Source organism: Falco punctatus (genome assembly GCF_963210335.1).
Source record: "Falco punctatus genome assembly, chromosome: 1".
In the NCBI taxonomy this organism is placed as follows: domain Eukaryota; kingdom Metazoa; phylum Chordata; class Aves; order Falconiformes; family Falconidae; genus Falco; species Falco punctatus.
Window position 1 is genome coordinate 118,845,090 of NC_137580.1, and position 18,792 is coordinate 118,863,881.

General features: G+C 56.5%; 1 protein-coding gene across 2 annotated transcripts in view; it reads right to left on the reverse strand.

The window, feature by feature from the left end:
* EVPL (envoplakin) overlaps nucleotides 1–18,547 on the reverse strand; it is a 28,160-nt gene extending 9,613 nt beyond the window's left edge. Inside the window, exons 1-14 of one of the 2 annotated variants that reach the window (XM_080393456.1) lie at nucleotides 16,221–18,547; nucleotides 9,885–9,984; nucleotides 9,222–9,376; nucleotides 8,417–8,540; nucleotides 7,643–7,768; nucleotides 7,303–7,341; nucleotides 6,384–6,545; nucleotides 5,657–5,764; nucleotides 4,910–5,005; nucleotides 4,329–4,454; nucleotides 3,249–3,395; nucleotides 2,967–3,121; nucleotides 1,376–1,473; nucleotides 326–507 (exon numbers count right to left, since the gene is read on the reverse strand). In XM_080393456.1, the coding sequence (XP_080249582.1) occupies nucleotides 326–507; nucleotides 1,376–1,473; nucleotides 2,967–3,121; nucleotides 3,249–3,395; nucleotides 4,329–4,454; nucleotides 4,910–5,005; nucleotides 5,657–5,764; nucleotides 6,384–6,545; nucleotides 7,303–7,341; nucleotides 7,643–7,768; nucleotides 8,417–8,540; nucleotides 9,222–9,376; nucleotides 9,885–9,984; nucleotides 16,221–16,294 (1,692 nt within the window). In that variant the 5' untranslated portion in view covers nucleotides 16,295–18,547. Of the gene's footprint in view, nucleotides 1–325; nucleotides 508–1,375; nucleotides 1,474–2,966; nucleotides 3,122–3,248; nucleotides 3,396–4,328; nucleotides 4,455–4,909; nucleotides 5,006–5,656; nucleotides 5,765–6,383; nucleotides 6,546–7,302; nucleotides 7,342–7,642; nucleotides 7,769–8,416; nucleotides 8,541–9,221; nucleotides 9,377–9,884; nucleotides 13,654–16,220 lie in introns of both variants that reach the window. The other variant, XM_080393457.1, reaches the window with a different exon arrangement.
* Nucleotides 18,548–18,792: the final 245 nt, after the last annotated feature.

Here is an 18,792-nt window from a genome sequence, read left to right on the forward strand (position 1 = left end):
AGAGACTCCTGGTGCCGGCTGCAACAGGGCTGCCCAGCCAAAGTGGAGGCCTGGATGCTAAGGTGGTAACTGGTGATGAATTCTTTTCTTAGCCTCTGTAACACTTCGTGGTAATGATTTGATGCTTCGCTCCTATTGCTTTGTTATCATATTGTGCATAGTAACTAGTACTGTTCCTTTTTATCATACCGCATGCTATTTTCCTTTATTATATTGTAATATAATAAGCTGCATTTATTCTTATATTTGATTTGGAATTCATTTTTGCTTGGTATCGAGTCAATCAGCAAAACACCTGCCCCAAGCCCCCCACAGCAGCACCCACCTGCTGGTGTTTGATCCTCCTGGCAAGGTCATCTGTGGGGTCACTGTAGTGCACTGGGGACCTCACTCGGTTCAAGACCTCCTTCTCTACCTGAACCAGGTCCTTGCCAACACGATCCAGGCTACCGAGAAGCTGGTCAGCTTGGGGATCATCCTGGATTACAGGGGGGGTCCTGGACAGAGCTATAGTGAGACACAGCTTGGGTTAATCCCCACTCCTCACCTGCCATCCCAGTCGTGGTGCACAGCCCTTTCCCTGAGCTCTCCCATACGTGGTCCCAAAAGCTCCAGCTCCCTCTCACGACAGCCCTGCTGCAAAACTATCCTTCGTGTTCTGCAGCTCTGAAGCACACAGGCTCCTCCTGAGCATGGGGTTTTGGTGCAACCATAGATGATACAGTTAGCATTTCTGATCCGCAGAGCATCATGCACATGCATGTGCCTACCCATGGAAAAGGCTTAGGAAAATGGATTTATTTAGCTCTGCCCTGGCCAGCCAGAGCTCAGGTCCAAAGAAGGAACAAAGACAGCCATGGGCTGCCATGCAGACACATCCCTGCTCAGCTCTTTCTTTTTTTCTTGGGGGGGAAAAAAAAAGCTCTGGGAGCTTTTGAACTACAGCTGTGGGAGTAACACAGCTAGTCAGGGCTTTAGCCATGGCTGTCTGCTTATTCCACAGCCCCCAGCTGGGCAAGAGAACCACAAGGGACCCCGATTCCAAAGGATGTTTAATTAAGGCTTCTGGATAGGCACATCCTCCCGCAGCCCTAAATACCCTGCAACTGTTGATGGAGCTGGAGGTCAATCTCAGAGGTTTGAGAAGGGCAACAGAGATTTTAAGTGAATTGCCCAAGATCACACGGTGAGCCCTTGGCAGCACTAGGGGTCAAGTTATCGCATCAGCTGCTCTTTTCCACAGAGCAGCAGCCAACCTCACACTGACCCACAGGTCCCCCTGCCTGTCCGGGTGACAGCTCTGCTTCCAGCCAGGCTCAGGAGCTCTGCAAGGGAGGTGCATGGGCTTGCTTTGGAGAGGGCTTGGCTAACATACCCGGCTGGCTGGGCTGAACCTGCTCCTTCTGGCTGCGTCTCAGGGTGCTCTGAACTGCCGCTCGCTTCTGCTTCACCGTGTTAAGCTCCCCCTCCAGCCTGTGAGCAAAAAGGAGCATCGTCAGCCAGCAGGATGGGAAACTGCTGCACCGAGCAAGCCTTGACAGAGCCCAGCTCAGCAGCAGCTTCATGGCTTTGCCAGGGAAGGTGCTCCCAAATGCAGGGGCAGGCTGGGAGCCTGCAGCCTGTTGTAGTTCAGAGATGTCCCTTAGGAAAGAAGAGAGCAGCAAGAGCAGCTGATTTCTCCCCGTGGAGCCAGTGTTTCCAACTCTCAGCAGAACCTATCAAAGCTGGAAATTTTCGCTTTGCAGCTTTGCAGGAAGCAAGTACAAGTAGCTGCTTCTGTGGCTGCTGCACTAGAAATGCCAAGTCTCATTTCTGAGGATGGTTCCCCTCTAACGAAACTAGGGCTGGGATCAGCAGGAGCTGGAAGGACCAACAAAAAATATCTCTGGGTGAGAAAAGACTGATGGAGCCAGGAGGAGGGGCCTTTGCAGGACCAGGCTAGCTGACATCCCTGCTGTAGGCTGCTCCAGCTGAACATCGGGCTGAAACCAGCAAGTCCCAGCTTGCCTGGCTGTTGCCAGACGAGGGCTGGCCCTCCGCAGGGCCAGGACATAGCTCCATGCAGAGGGACTGAATGGTGGAACAGGCTGGGAAATAAAATAAAGACAAGTATTTTGCTTGTAGGAGGGGAAGCAAACACCGGGAAATGCAGTAAGCCATCAGATGTGGCCTGAAAAGGGTGAGAGTTTTCCAGGGAACACCTGCAGAGCTGTTAATCCAAGAGGACACAGCAAACTTGTTCTTTCCTGTTTTAAAACACAGATGGAACCCATAAATCCAAAGGACTCAGTAATCTGGGACATGTGAAGAGGGGTACGCACCCAGGAAGAGCAACACAATGAAGTAATGACACCCGTGTGACTAGGGACCCAAGCTCCCGTCACGGGCATGCCCGAGTCAGTCTGAATCCGGGCTGCGGACCTTTCCAGAGCACTTGAGCAGCACGGATTTACCCAAGCACCTGGGGATATGATTAAAAAGGTAATGCTGAAGCTGCCTGCACCACCGCCCCATCCTGTGGGAACCACAGAGGCTGGCTGAGCAGCCAGGCAGCAGGCTACAAAGGGTTCAAGGAACGTTTCTCAGTTTCTAGCTGGAGCTGGCTGAGAGGAGATACCACAGATAACTGTCCTGTTTGGCAAGTCCCAAGCTCCAGACTGATTCTGCAATGAATTTAGTCAAACCTGTGCGAGTCATATGTTTGGGTGAAGAAATCAAGCCTGACTGCCAGAAAGCTCTTTGACAGCAAGGTCTGTGCAGCACGCAGTGCCGTCGAGGAACGGCAGGAACCTGGACGAGATACTTGGGTGAAGGGAACAATCCCTCTCCAGGAGGGATTTTGTCCTAGACAGTCAAGAGGTCTGCTCCCAGCTGCTATTTCTCTGCAGCTGAGGCAGTCAGAGCGGCTGCGACCTAGGAGGGAGTCTGAACATCTCCCCGAGTCAGGCTTCCCACTGCAGGCTCACCTATTGACCTTGTCAATGGACTCAGGGTCTGGTGGAGGGATGGAGAAGCAAGCAGAAGGTGCCTCCTGGACCACACCAGTGCTGCTCTGCACCACCCACATCTCTGGGTTGCTGTTGTCCTTCAGAGTGTACTTGTCCCCTCTGGTCAGCTGCACCTGGGACAAAGACACAAAGCCCAGTGAGAGGCTTGGCTTTCTGGCACTGGGAGCCACCGTCTGGAGCAACCAAAGAAGAATCCAGTTGCCTGCCTCCTTCTGAGGGTATTGCTAGCCAAGCCCTCACCTCCCCAGCATCCCAGTCACAGAGGGTGTCCAAGGTGAGGGTCTGAGGGGGATGCATCCTCCGCAGTTTCAGTGGACTGATCTCTTTGCTCCTTCTTTTTAGGTCACTGATGCTCTTCTCTGCCTGCTTCACCACCTTCTCCTCGTTCTAGACAAAACAGGGTAAACAGTGGTTGTGACCAGGCTTGGGTGAGAAGGAAGGGGAGGGTCACACTACGGTGGGTATGCTGGGGCCAGCTCTCCGTCCTTGTGTGGTCACTGCTGGGGTGAAGTCAGGAGTTTCTCCATTCTTGACCCCTCCATGTCCCTTCTTCCCCTTTTCATTATCAATGCTCTCCTCCGTTTCCTTCACTCATGGCAGATCTGCCCTTGAAGGCACAGCCTGAATTAACTTTAGGTGATCCCACACTGTCATATTAAATGTCCTGGAGAAGTTTTTCTTCTCAGAAATGGAACACCTGCCAAGAGGTGGCTGCATTCCAGTGTCAGCAGGTACCAAGATACCAGCACCTCTCAGGAGTGAAATGTGTTGCATGCATGGGAAGATATCACGTTGAAAGTGTCCCCTCCCTCTCTCCCAGGCAAACGTTCCTTTCCTATCTGCATCTTGTCCCTGAGGTCAGATTTATTTATTCCCTCCCTCGCCCCGAGCTCCTGAGAGTGCTGAGGAGATGGGACGACCTTTCCGGGCTGCTTGGATGCCAGCAGCTCACGCTCTCCACGAGGCCTCTAATCCAAGTGTCTCATGTTTAGGACAAAGTGCAGCTCCTCCCTGTGCTTCCCCTTTGCTCTCATGGTGACCTGGGGCCTGGCTGCCTGTCACCGATGGGGACCAGTGTCTCCCCAGGGGTCACTGCCCCACAGCATGAGCAGCACGGACCTTCTGGGGCTACAGGGGCTCGGCATCCAGAGCACAGTATTGCTGTAAGCTTCTCCCTCCCTAGCCCAGAGCTGGCCTGAGCTGTCCCGGTGGGGTTATTTATCCACCTCTTCCCTTTCCCCACTATTATATATCGGGGAGGTTGTAATGTTTGGTCTGCCCCTTAGGTCCAACTAGTGCCACCAGCCCTGAAGACCTCACCTCCAGCTGCAGCAGCAGATCTGACACCACCCCAGGGCTGTCTTTGTTGAACTTGCTGTATTTGGTGTCCAGGTCAGAATTCATCTTCTTCAGGGAGCGACTCACAGCCTCAGCATCATCCTGGAACTGGAGGTGTGGGGTAGGAAAACAGTCAGGGGTGGGAGGACATTACTATCTCCAAGTACATGGGGTCTCCCATTCTCAGCGTCTCTTCCACAACCCACCTGGGGCTCACAAGACCCTACAGACCACCCTCTGGCTGCACGCTGGGACAAGGACCCTGCGCCGCCCGAACCACAGGCGAACAATCCAGATCAAGGGACAGGTCCCAGGCACTGACGGCAAGCTGTCTTCTCCAAGCCAACACGCTCACGCAACAGGGCCGACAAGGTGAGCTGGGAGCCAGTCCTTCGCTGCCGCACTAAAGGTCTGCGTTTTGAGGAGTGTTTCCCCACAACACCCTGGCTAGGTGTAAGCAAAGGATCTCCCATCCTCATCCCTTTGCTGCCTCTCTTCCCAGCCTGCCCACGCTGGCCCGACCCCGCAGCCCCACGGCCCCCGCTCTCCTCGTCGCTTTTTACCTTCTTATAGCTCTCCACGCTTTTCAGTTGACTCTCCTGGCAAATGCAGAGGTTCAGGAAATTCTGCCACTCGTTCTTCAAGGCTTCCTGGTGAGCCTGTGGAGGGACAGAGCACAGCTCAGTGGGCTCCAGCTAGTCCTACCTCCCCCGCCACTGGTTCTGCTGCCCCCAGAAGTCCCAGCGATCAGAAGAAGAGTCAAGACTGCTGTGGAGCAGAGGCAAAGCTACGCCCAGGCACTGCCTGCTGCTGAGCCTGAGCGAGGACACGCTCCACACGGACCCTGCTCATACAGAGCAGCACCATTTCTCAAGGGGTCTCAGCTCCAGTAGTGCTGGTGGCCGAGAGCCCACCTCAGCTTGTCACTGTGTTTGTGGGCTTGGAAACACAACCTCGGAGGCTGGGAGCTGGTTTCGCTTGGGAGAGGTCACGCTGTGGCATAGCTGGAGCTTCGCAGTAGCGTCAAGGTGGCTGCAACAGCCCCACGTGTGAGCACCAGAGCGGGAGCTGGTCCCAGCAGACAGATGCTAGCCACTGTCTCCTGGAGAGTCAGGAATGGGTGAAGACCCCGCATTGCCCCCACCTTCCCCCCGGGGCTGCAGCTGGCAAATACAGTGCAGTGTGAGAGGAAAGAGTAACAGTTCTGCAGAAGAGGTGAGGAGGTCTCTAGCAACCCACCCCCTGGCTCGTGGTGCACAAAGACAATCTTGTTCTCTTACGGGGTTTTGGAAGAGAGCCCCTTTCCCTACCTGGATAGGCTTGACAGCCGGGTGCTTTAGCTCTATCATCCTATCCCCATCGTCCTGAAGATGGTTCACAAGCTCCTCCTGGCTGAGTAGCTCATTAGACTTGAAATCCTGAAGCGAAAGAAAAAATTGATGACCATGGGAGCATGCAGGGAGCACAGAGCAGCCTCCTGGGGCACCAAACCCCACGTAGCAGCGAAAAGGTTCCCAAAGTCCCACATACCATCCTTGTTTGTTTGTTTTTAAGATAACAGAAAGGGGCAAGGCAAAGCTAAAACAAATTAGACACGCTTGGGCCTCAGAAAGCATCACGGCATTCGTTCAAAGAGCATTTTCCTAAGCAATTATCCCTCTCTTCTTCCTGGTCCCAGCATATAGCAGTCACTGGGTGTTGTACTTTGGACGCCGAGGCTGACACGATGCCGAGCCTTTCCCTCCCCTCTGACTATGGGCAGCCTCACCGACAGCTCTCTCGTGTACAGTCCCACACGCCAGCTCAGGGGACAGGAGGGGACACCCAGAGCGGCTCACCCTTAACTCTAGCATGGATGCAGAGTGTCTCTTCCACTTCTGTTTCTGTGCCCAGCACTACCGGGACGCCCCAGGAAAGCACCAGGCTTAGGGCTGGTGGTGGATGTCCAGGAGGCTGGGACCCACCCTGCAAATCCCACGTGCTGGGCTTGGGCAGCCTCCGGCGGCCAGGACACGCTGCCATCCCCCAAGAGCTCACCTCGTACTCCCGACGCATGCTCTGGACGTCCATCATTTGGTCACTCCAGTCTTGCTTCAGGATCCTGGTCTGCTGGTCTGTCAGGTAGCCCAGCTCCTTGGTGCAGCCCTGGAGGTGGTGGTAGAGGCTGCCCAGGCTCTGCCCTCGCCAGATGGACGCTTTCTGCCCACACGCGCAGGAGACACACGGCATTGGTGCTCAGCCTGAGAAGCCCTTTCCCCCCCCTCCTCCTCCTCCTCCCCAGGACCCCACTCATGTTGCACATCCACCAGGAGATTCCCAGAGACCTTGGTGAGACATCTGCCCCTGCTTGCTCTTATCTGATGGGGCTGCCGTTCCCTTTCCCTGCTTCACAGACAGGATATGTTTGTCTAACCAGAATCTCAGGTGTGGGCTGGTGCCTCGGGCAGCCCGAGGGCTGGCCCAGCTCTCTTGTATTTCTCACAAACTCCATTCTTCAGCATCAGCCTCTACAGGCCCAGCTGGCTAAACCCAGGACCTTCTGCCTGGCCACCTCCTCTGTGGTTCGGCTGCTCATTTCCTCTCTGGAACCCTTGTCAGGGATCAGCGCAAGCCTCAACATTTGCAATCCTGATTTGGAACAGCGTGTGGGATGGGGCAGGGTTTCCTGCTGCCACGTCCGTAACCCTGCACCCACGGACGCATGGGCAACTCCAGAGCAAGGATCCACACAGAGGAGACACACAGATCTCACCCACAGCATTGCCCTGAGGGCAGCCAGTGTACGCTCAATTTACACCCATTCCAGGGTGGGGAGGAAACAGAAGATGAGGGGGACAACTTCACTGTGCAAGGCCAGAGGTAGCTCCTGTCCTGAGCTGGGAATTCACTGTCCATCAGGGATGCTGTTACCCTGCTGTATGAACCCACCTGTCCAGAAAACCACTGAGAAGCTTACCAGCAAGTCCTTGTATTGGCTTTTTAGATCTGCCACATCCTGGGTTACAACACGGCCAAGACCAAGGGGAAAAAAAAAGAAAGAAAAAGATAAAAAAGATGCTACCAAAACATGTGGTAGATGCTGATGAGCTGATTTATGGAAGGTGCTTCAGAAACCATTCAGGAACCACTTCCCTGGCTCCTGCATGGCTTGATCTGTCCAAGCTCAGGTGTCCCCATGCCCTCTGCAGAACAAGCGTGGATAGGGGCAGATGGGACACGCGGCCAGAGAGCAAGCAGAGCCCGAGGGGTCCCCAGGGAAGCCAACAGGAATGAGGAGGGGACCGAGGGTACCTTACCCCGGAACGGAGGTTCTTGATCTGGAGGCCATAGGCTTCAATCTCCTTCTGGAGGATGTTGTGCTCAGCTATTTGCTTTTCCAGCTCTGACATGCCGGGGCCGTACTGTCCCCCATTGACCTGTTTCTGTGTGAAAGGAGTGAGGCAGAGACTAAAGCAGAAGACTTTATTTTAGGAGAAACCCCTGTGAGCACTGGTAGGGTATGAAATCATCTGGTATCTGACAGCAGTCCAGGAGGAGGGGAAGGGATCCTGTCGGTGTTTACCGTGACTGCTGCTGGTTGCCATCTCCCCACACACAGGGGCAAAGGTAACCAGGCTACATAACCCCGGTGTACAAACCTAAGTTGAACCCTTCCCATGGTTACATGCGCTGGAGGAACATAGTTACCATCCAGCTTTCAAGGGAATCCAAGTTGACTCCAAACCAGGCACACCACATACCCAAGACCTTGCAGTGTGAACCCCTAGGATGTAGGGCTGTAAAGCCCTTGAAGACAACACCTTCTCCATCCTTTCATCCCACAGCAGAGCACCTCTACCCGATCCCCTTCCAGTCGCTCTAATCTGAAGGGCTCAATCAAGAGGGTGCTCCAGAGGGTTTTAAGAGGTGGAAGGAGAATTCTCCTACCCAGAGGAATTGAGTTACTTCCACCTGCCTCGCTGTCCCTGCATGATGCTGAGCACACAAAGGCTGGCAAAGCCCTAAAGGCAACAGCAAATTATCTGGTCTCGTAGGAGTTGGGAGGTACATTAAAAAATAGCTGCTGTTACCATCTTTTGGTCCAGGATCCTGGCCCAGTCTACCTTGGGCCCCACATCAGGGATGTTCAGTTGCTCGTAGAGGGCCCGGTACTCTGCACACAGCTGTGTCACGCGGTCATGGAGCTGCTGGATGCTGCAAAGGAGAAAAGGTACACGCCTCTGCGTCAGTTTGGATGGGGGAGAACCAAGGTGGGGGTTGTGGAGCCCAGATTTCACTCGTAAGACCCAGGCTATTTTGTTGACCCTTTGTGACACTGGCCTCCTTCAGCAGAGGAGGCACTTGTCCTGGTGCTCTCCATCTCCAGAGATGTCTCAGAAACTACAGACCAGGAGGAGGCTGCAGGGAGATCAGGGCTGTCCCTTCCCAGCTAGGAAACAACTCTTCCCCCCTGACTTCCACCCAGAAGGGCTGGAGAGCAGAGAGGAGCAAAGCACCAGAGGCCAACTAAAGCTCTTCTCCCGTTCCAACACCACCTCTGACTCTGTCCTTGCCTGAATGAAAGGCATTCACTTTAGGAAAGGCAGAGCAAAAGGGGATTTGCACTGGGAGTGGGGCCTCATTTTAGTCTTTTACAAGAGCTCCCAGATACAAGTGGGGACTCTTGGGTGATGGTCACTCTGGCAGCCACCCTGCACACCACTGTCTTTACAATATATTGGCAGAAGCCCTGATTTTAAGGCTAAAGTCTGTGGGAAGAAGGCTGAAGCTCTGTCTCTCATGGAAACGACTGGAGCTCCGTCTAGATCCTGGGGGGGGAGGCAGGTCTCAAGTGGCTTGGTGCCCCCATCACACCAGTCCCCCCGCTGCACTTACTCTTTCTCTATCTCAGTAGCCTGAGGGTGTTTCAGCCGCTTGGCGCGGTCCACGTCCAGAAAGAGGTCCTTCAGCAGGGTCTCCGCTTCCTTCAGATTCCTGGCGTTCTCTGGCTGGAACTCAAAAGCCTTGTTCTTCTGGTGATTGCTGGCATCCTGGAGACCAGGGAAGGCAGAGGGAAAAGCCTGGTTGGACCCCACAGCCATCACAACATTTTCCTTGGCCGACACAGAGGTTCTGGATGCTCAACACACTGGCCACAGAGGAACCCTGGTGCAAGGGTGCAGCTGGGGAGCGGATGCCCAGCAAGCTGCCTGCTTCAGCATCTCTCCCACCCAGGGGGGACCAGCGTGGGTCAGGCTGGCTGCCTGCCTCGGGTTGCTGGGAGGCACAGGGCTGTGCTGCTGTAGGTGAGACAGCCTTGGCTGTGGGAAACATGAGGCACCAAAAAGAAAGCACAGAGGCTAGAATTTGGGAGGCCCCGGTACGCAGCCCCAGGGGCTGGGAGGCTCTGTGGGGTGCTCTGTTCCTCCCCCGCCTCGAGTCAGCCCCCAAACCTGCACCAGCAAGCTGATGCACAGAGCAGACACCTGACTTGTTATCCTAGACACGCATTTCTAGGCAAAGCCTCTCACCTCCCCACCACCTGCTACCACAACTCACCTGCTTGAGCCTGGATTGTGTCTCCAGGATGTCCTTCTCCACCTGGTCGGCATTTGTCTGCATGCGGGAGATGAGCACGGCCAGCTCATTTGTTGAGGACCTGAGAGAGGGAGCAGCAAAGCAGACGGGTGGGTGAAGGTAGTTCTCACCCTCTTCAGCACTGCCCAGGACCTGAAACAGGGTGGTTCTTCAGGCCTTTCCCCCACATCCTCCTGGTCTCCAAAGAAAGAGTCTAAGCTGGGTCCAGGGGCACGGGTGCACAAGTGGTCAGTGCCTGGCTGTTGGGTTCAGCCAAGTGCAGGTAAGAGGCGGCGTGTTCAGAGAGAGCAGGCGGTTGCTTTTTGAACACCATGCAACTCACCCGCACAACTCCTTGCCACAAGACACACAGATGCTCAAAGGTTTGTGTGGATTCAAAAAGCATCGGAGGGAGGAAAAAGGGGGCAAAAAAACAGGAAAAAAAATATCACTGTAGCACTCCCAAATGCGCCAACATGTCTGGGTTGGGAAGACCCAAAGCCACAGACGGCTGGAGGGCAGGAGAGCACCCTGCAGAGGCAGCACAACATGCTTGCCCTGTTTAGAGGCGCTTGCCGGGGTGTCTGCCCTTGGCTGCTGGTAGGGGTGGGTGAGATGGCCCTTCGGCCGGACCCAGAACTGCCATCCTGTGGTCTTGTTTCATGCAAAGTGCTCGGCAGTGCAGCCCGTTGAGATGCTGGAGAGCCCAGTGCCACCCCAGGACCGCGCTGCAGCGGATGACGACTGGCTCCGCAGACTACAAGCCCCTCTGGGCACTGCGTAGGCTGCTGCAGTTGTGCTGCTTTCAGGGCTTGGGGACAAGTTTCCCAAGGCCACAGCACAACTACCAGCCCTCCTCACCCTGTGGAGATTCACCAAAGGTCCCCATCAGACCACTCCCTGTTGTCTGTCACCTCGGTGCCATCACACAACCCATGGGAACCATCACAACCCTTACCCCACCACCGCTATTGCGGGTGAGCGCTGAGAGCCCTGCCGAAACAGCCCGATCCAGAGCCCACGGTAAAGCACGGGACGGTTCCCAAAGCTCCCTGCGGACAAGGAAGCACAAGCCTTGGTACCACCTTTGTCCTCGTGTCCTGTCGTTTCTAACAGCGTCTGCCCTTGAGGACGGCGCCGGCCCTACCCTCCAGGCAAGGAGAGTGCAGCGCTGCCAGGATGTGGGCAAGCAGGGGCAGGAGCGTGGGGACTGATAGCATCACCCAGGGACTCAAGCCCTTGGACAACTGCTGCTGGGACAAAGTTCAGCAGAGGCTCAGCTCTGTTACGTGCCACCTCTGGGGTCTGAGACCAGAAGGAAAGAGTTTGTGGAGCAACAATGGGACATTGCGCAGGGGCCAGCTGAAGGGGGGACACTTCTTCAGGGCTGGTTGGAATCTGTCTGGTGGAGGAAGCAGGTAGGAGAAAGGTGATGTCCTGCAGGAGAGCAACCCACCCCTGCCCTCCAGCCATGTGGTTTCCTTCCTAGCCCCTGAATCCAGCAAAGACAGGGGGAAACTGTTCCCCTAAGGGTTCTGTCATTGCTCCAGCTCCTCACCATGGCTCCAGCTCTTCCATGGTTCATACCAAAGGCTAGAGCAGATGCTGGGATGTTCATTTATTACAGCCCCAAGTGACTGTAAAGTGCCAGTGAGTGTTACGGTCACCCCAAGCCAAGCACTCAGATGCCACAGACGGAGCTTGTGTTTCAAGTCAGCTCAGCCCATGCCGACCGCAGCCAAGCCCGCGTTACTCCGGAGGAGGCACCGTCCCAGCACTCCTGCTCACAGCATCCTCCTGTCCCCTTTCTCTGACTACTCCCTTGTTTTGGATTTCCCAAGAGGGTGGCGTGGGCCTGCGATGCAGCAGCTCTCAGCTCCTTTGGGAGCTTTGGGTTGGCAGCGTCTCCTCGCCATGCCTCAGCTTCCCTGCCTTGCAAAATGCATGTCAGCAAAGTAAATGGGGGAGTGCTGCACTCTGGAAGTGCCCTCTTCTACAGGGTCTAATTCCAGAGATCCCAAGCCAGAAAGCCTAAGCAGGGCATTCATCATCCTCAAAGCATCGCTGTCTGCTACAACCTGTCTTTTATATCCCGTTAAACATCCCTCCTCCCCCATCTGTGCCCCACGGATGCCTTTCCTGAGGTAAGCTCAAGTGCTCAGGGGGATGAGCGGTGGCCCCAAGTCCCAGCATAACAGGGGAGATGGGAGCAGCGCTGAGCCAGGACTCAGTCCCCGTAAACCTGAGTGTGCAGCAGGCTGCAAGCTCTAGGAGGTCCCCACTCCCCAGGAGGTTACACAATCTCCCACTCATCGCCGACACGCCTGGAATGAGGTGGTGTCCCATGAGCAAATACTTGAGCACCACCCAAATTTCCTGCCCAGGCTCTCTGCACAGGGAGGAGAGAGTGAGTCACGCGCTGGCCGCCATCCCAGGCGATGGACGCCATCCCCGTGCCCCGAGGAGAGCACCCTCCACCCCAGAGGTCTGGCTGAATTCGGCTCCCACCTGGGAATGACATCTATAGACCGTCCAGTTTGAACCCCGTTGTGATGTGACTGTGGATACCTCTGTTCAGCTCCAGGATGGGAGAAGTGAGGATCCATCCTTCCCAGGAAGGGTGGATCACCAACATCATCCTGCTTATTCCTGGTGGCACCCCCTTCCTGGCTGAAGGAAACACTGAGACACCCCATCTCTTGGTTCACAACCCTGGACACACAGATCAGCTTTTGTTTAACCCAAAGTACAACAAAACTATGGACTGAAAAGCCCCCAGCAACCTCCTGGTCACGGGCACTCAGCCTTGCCCGTCCCCAGCCTGCGCTGCCCTTGCACCGCACGGGGCACCCGAGGTTAGAAACCAGGATGCTGTTGCAACCAACCTGATCTTCAGGGAAGAAGTGATGCTTCCTGGAGAACATCACCTCAGGAGCAGAGGGGGTCTCCGCTTGTGTGTGTTGGAGTGGAGAGCCAGGAGGTCTCCACACTGGCCAAGGAAGGAAGCCTGGCGGAGGAGGAGACTGAGACCCTGTTGCCAGCAGCCAGGCTGGAAGCGGCTCTCCAGCCCTGCAAGCAGCTAAACTGCTTCATGTCTGCAAAAGAGTATACTGGATGCTTGAGGAGCACTGAAGCCAGGTAGGAGGTGTCCTGGGAGGAGAGGGATGTCTACATGCTGTCCTGGGGGCCAGAGTAAGGGCTGATGCATGAGTGGAGAAGCCATCTGTCCTCGGCTGAGCCTCCCGCCCTTGCCGTGCTCCTCAGTCAAGGTGGGAGCGATGCTGAGGAACCTGCTTGGTCCATGCACACTTAGAGAAGTGTTCAAACCACCACAGGCCCTCCTACCCCAACCACAGACGGTGCCAAGAGGAGCATGAGCTTCTCCTGTCCATGCCAACAGCCATCTGCACAGCCTGCAGTGACATGGATGCATCACTGTCCTTCCTCGGGGCTGCCCCATCCCTGCTGCCCTGGGATGCCCTCACTCAACAAGAGTGGACCACAGCTGGGCGCCACGTTTCAGGGTGAGCGTGCAGACACTTGGGCTGCAGAGAGGCAGCCTGGCATCAGGTGGGATACGTGGAGGCACCCCGAGCTTGCCTGTGCTCACGCTGGGCATCCCTCAGCATCCCAGGGCTCCGGTCCGACTGTGCACGGTCTGGCCGAGATGGCTGAGGGCAAGGCTGGGCAGAGGTCCTCCTGCTCCTCCTCCAGAGCCAGGGCAGGCCTCCTCCCCATGGCTATCTCACGCCTAGGAGAGGCAGAGCACTATTATTATCGTTATTAATTGGTTCATTTCTCATACCACTTTCTGCCTCCTAGACAGTCCAACTGCACGCGAGGGCCAGTGTCTCTCGGAAGGAGCAGGACAGTCCCCTGCTCCTGGTCACTCCTGCCAGAGCACGCTTGGGCAGGACCACAGCACTCACCCCATTCGGTCCCTGATCCTCTCCATCCCTCCCTTCCAGGAGACCTTCCCTTCTGGCCCCAAGGAAGACCCCAAAGCTGGGTCTCTTCTCCCCGACAGGCAGAACTTCTTGCAGCCCAGGCTGCTCCTAGCAGACCACCAACTGCTGCCAGTGCTGGGTCAAGCCCCCTGAGCCCACGCCTGTCCCCAGGGACCACACTGCTCTGGACTGATCGGGGAGAAGCAGAGTGAAGATGTGGCAGGAGCAGAAATCCCAGAAGACTATTAAACCAGGAGATGACTTGCCATCCACCCCCAAAACCACCCACGGCCTTTGTCAAGGTCGCACCTGGGCAGCCAGTCCAGCCAGATCTGATTCAATTCCACATTCTCCCGAGTTTTCCCTTTCAGCCCCGCAGCGTGCCTCCTCCCGGAGCAGAGCAAAGGGGCTGCTCCTCGGGGACAACCCTGTGCCTGCTACTGCCTCACTGGGATGCATCCACCAAGTGGAGACAGCAAAGGGCCCTACAAGCCCGGACGCTCAACACCGCGGTCCCAAGGACCAAGATGAGGTACCTCTCTAGGGGTCCATGCCAGCAGCGGCACCCACTAATCGTGAACCCCCAGAGGCACGGAACATCAATTGCTGCCCAGGTTCTGGCCTTGGGACCACCAAGAGCAGCTGTGGGCCACCAACATTTTCTTGGGGCCATCTGCAGAGCTTGTGCTGGCGGCTCCTCCTGAGCCAGCTCGTTCACCTTCATTTTCTCAGCTACCACGGGCCTGACCAAGCCCCGGGCCACGGTCGGAGGAATTCGCCTTTCTCTGATGGCTGGTGCTTCCTCGAACAAGCACAACCAGCTCGGTCATTGCCGCGCTTCTGGCTCCGGCCTCCATCCTGCACAGGGATGAGGTGTGAGGTCTCACCGGGATGCGACCGCAGTTATCCCGAGAGGCTCAGGCTGGGGGGGAACCTGGCCCAACCCCCCCCCAGCAGGGGCTGCAGCGAGCTGGCCCAGGAAGCCTCGTGAGAAACCCCCAGCCCGGGTGGGGAAGCCAGCTGGGGAGGTGGATAAATTGCATTAGCGAGGCTACAAACCAGAGGCTGACGGGGCTCCGGGGCTGCTGGGGAGGTGCCTCGCTGCAGCCAGGCCCTGAGAGCGGCTTGGTGGTCGGAGAGCCCCCCCGTTCGTCTGCCAGATGAGTTTGTGAGTGCTCAGCTCGGCTGAGGCAGAAGCTTCCCATGGCAGGGGTCCAGCTCCCGACACCCGCGCGGGGAAGCCTCAGCCTTTGTGGGGGTCACCTTCTCCCCCCGTACCCCTGCCCTGCCCAGCAGCACTGGGCCACCACCGGGCCACCTCCCTCCTCTGTGGCTGTTTGCTAACCCGGGGTTTGGCCCCATAAATGGCGCAGTTGGGTGCCAGCAGCGTGTGGTGTCCACCCAGGCATCTGCACACACACCGTCATGGGCTGCTGCTGCTGGTGGCCCCAAGAGCTGGGGCCAGCACCCCCTTCTCCCTGCAGGTCCCCCCCTCCTCAGAACAACCCCCCCTTGCATTTCCTCACCCTCTAACCCTGGCTGGGGACAGGGACTCCCACAGAACCGATCTTCTAACACTACGAAGTGCAAAATTGCTGAGGAAGGTGGAAAACAACCCTGAGTTAGCAACTGCAGCTGAAGGGAGGGATGAGGCATCTCTGCAGGAGCTCCCCCTCCCAGAGGACACCCTGCTCCTAGGGAAGCATCCTGCTCCCGTCACACATGTCACCCCCCAGAGCTTAGGGGATCTCCTCAGAGGGGACACGGTGTCAGATCCTTTCGGTGCTGCCTCAGGCCTGAAAGAGGCAACCTCAGCTATGTGACCTGCAAAGACCCAGCCTGTCACCAGGGTGGAGAGGAGCAGTCACCAGCAAACCTAATCCTCACCCATCTTCACCACCTGAGCAGCACCAAACTGAGCATCCTTCTCCAGCGATCCCAGGTCCCAGGGCAGCATCACACCAACCTCACACAACCAGCGAGTCCTGGGATCTCAAATCCAGGCTAATATCTGCTTCACCATCCCGCAGACCTTGTTCCACCCAAGCACAGAGGCTGTGTTTATTCTTCCGTCTCCCACCTGCCCAAAAGGGGCTTCCCACCTCCCTGCTGGGTCAACACAGCTCTGAGCACATCTTCAGGCACATCCCAGGGGCTGCACGGATACTTCTAGGCTGGAGCACAAAGCCCGCCAAAGACAAAGACAGCCGCTGGGGCAGCATGTTTCGGCATCAGCTCCCAGCAAGCCCCAACTTTCTGGCTGCTCCACAAAGAGGGATGGTTCTTAGGGTGGCTTAGGAGACATGGGGCGTCCCTCCCTCACCTTCCCCCAGGGCCCGCAGGACAGCTTAGAGAGGAGAATCACACTTACTTGCTAGGCTTGACAGGGGAACCTCTGTTGGGGGAACTTCTGCTCGGGGAGCCTTTGCCCACTCCCTTGAACATGTTGGTGAAGCCCCAGCTGGTCTCCCGGAGTCTGCAAAGCCGTCGTGGGTGCTGGCTCTCCGCTCCGGTCTGTCGGGATGGAATGACAAGACTCAGCGAGGGCAGGTCGGCGGCGTGCTAAAGAGCAGTTTCTGGGAGGCTCCTCCCCGAGCACAGGTGAGCAGCAGCAGAGATGGAGGCACATATGAAAAAATTACTCGAAAAACCAGTTTGGGGTGGAAAAAGCAGAGCCCCAGAGGGAGAACAGGAGACCTCACCCTGGCTTGGAGAGCGTTTTGGCACACACAGCCACAACCATGCAGCAGTTTCCCGGCGGAGGGGCAGAGAGCACGGCCCTTGCAGGGAGGAAAAGTCTGCAAACACGACTTCGCAGCAGTGCAACGCGACTCCTGGGACACATTTTAACCATCTTCTTGCATTAGCTGTTTAAAATGGTAGAGAAGCAGCAGAAGCCCTACAGACGATGCCAACCAAGAGTTTTCTAAGGCGGCGGCAGCAACAGTTTGGGAACCACCAATTCACAGAACATGATGTTATTTTGCAGTTCAGTAAACTCTTGGCCCAGGCTCAGCACAAAGTGGCCTCAGTTCCCAGCAAAACACTGATGGCTCATGGCAGAACGAAGGTCAGCAGCTCCAGCGCAGCATCGTGGGAGCCTCAGCCAGCAGGATTCAGGTTCTGGGACAAACTCGGGTACCAAAGCCCCAAAGACCTGGTCTAAAGCTCTACCTAGACACCCTGTCCATGCAAGACCTTCGAGCAGGCTTTGTCTCTGGGCAGCTCTTTCCTCTTTGGAGAAAAAGTTCAGAGTCCCAGCTGGTTCCCAGTACAACCCACCACCACCTTGGTACCTCTGTGGCTCCTGGGGATGCCCATCCAGGCTGTGCTACGTGGGGGGCTGCCCAGCCTCGTGTCTCTCCTAAGCCACAGCAAAGCTCAGCTGCTGTCTATATCCTGATGGTTTCAGATAAAGCAAAGTTCCCCACAAACCAGGAACCCTGTGGTTCAGGCTGACCCAGCATGGGTCCCACAGCAACATGGGATCCTTCTCCAGTGCAGGACCAGGGAGGGAAGGCAGAGGATGGAAGAGGAAGGGGACAGGAGCGGATGGGGACCACAGCCCCCACTTAAGCACCAACCACCCATGATGCCCACACAGGTTTGCGGCTGTTCTTCACAGTTCCATGTGACCCAAGGATGACCCAAGCACAACTCAGGGCCAGAGGCAAAGGTCTAGGGTCCATCGTCGCTTCTTGGGTGACCTCTTTGCCTTCGTTAAATTGGCGCAAAACAAATCATGCTTGTCTGGAGAGGAAAAATACATATGGGACAAGGCACCTGTGCAAGGGACTTGCTCTCTGGTACAGTTTTGCTCTTCTACAAGCTGCAGAGCCCTACCTTTTCAAGGTGGTACAGTAGCTCAGGACCTGCTTCTCACACCAGGATCTGAGAAGCATGAGGATGGGAGGTCCCCCCAGCCCAAAGCGCTGGGAGGCAGCTGGGGTGGACCTTAGGAGGAGGAATGACCCGTCGTCCTCCAAGGGGGCTGGAGTTAATGGAGTTCATTTCCATCCAGACAGGATGGAAAACAGTCGCTGAGAGACCACCCCATCGCCATTAACATCCAGTTGACCGAGCACAGCAACGATGCTCTTTGACTGGAGCTGCTGGAGGGCCCCAGGGAGGAGGAACCAGCACAGCACATCACCTGTGGCCCACAGGACCAGCCCCTGCTGCGTTTACCTTCCGAGGCTTAAAGCAAGCTGAAGCCTTGCCAGGGACGAGAGTTGAGAGCATCTGAGGCCAAGTAGACCTCGGTTTGTACGCACGGGAAACAGGAGCATGCAGGAGCCCATGGCTGCGCAGGACAACACCCCCCCCCCTGCGCCCCGCAGGGCTGCTGTCTGCATGAGCCAGGAGGGAATCGACCCCCCGGGAACTCAAAGGGAACTAAACTGAAGAAGTAGCGTGCTCGCACGTGGGGGAAGTTGTAAGAATAAACACAAAAAGCAAACCCGGCATGTCCCCCCACCCCAGGCATCCCAAGCCATGGTCACCCGCAGCCTGGAGCCCCTCACCTGCGAAGCTTTACCAGGGCACCTTCCCTTCCTCTGTTTACCACCACAAAGGTGCGATCCTTCCCCTGGCCAATTCCCCAGCTGGCAAGGATCCCTCGGAAAGACAGAACATTTTAGAAGCTCGTGCTCTTTGATCCCAGCCCTGTGCACACACAGACACACACTCTGGCAGGCAGCGGCACAGACAAACGCAGGGCTGCTGCGCGCAGAGGCAGCGTGCTTGGCAGGAGAGCAACCGTCTGCTCGCAGATGGTGCAAGGCACAAGCTGGAGAGCCAGGCCAGATCTGCCAGGCTTTGAATTCCGGTCCAGAAGCAAAGCTGACCATCCAGCCTGCCCCACCGAGGCAAGGGGACCTGCCGCCTCCTCCTCGCTCAGCCAGACGTGGTGGGAGGCAGAGGCAGAGCCAGCCTGCTCGTCC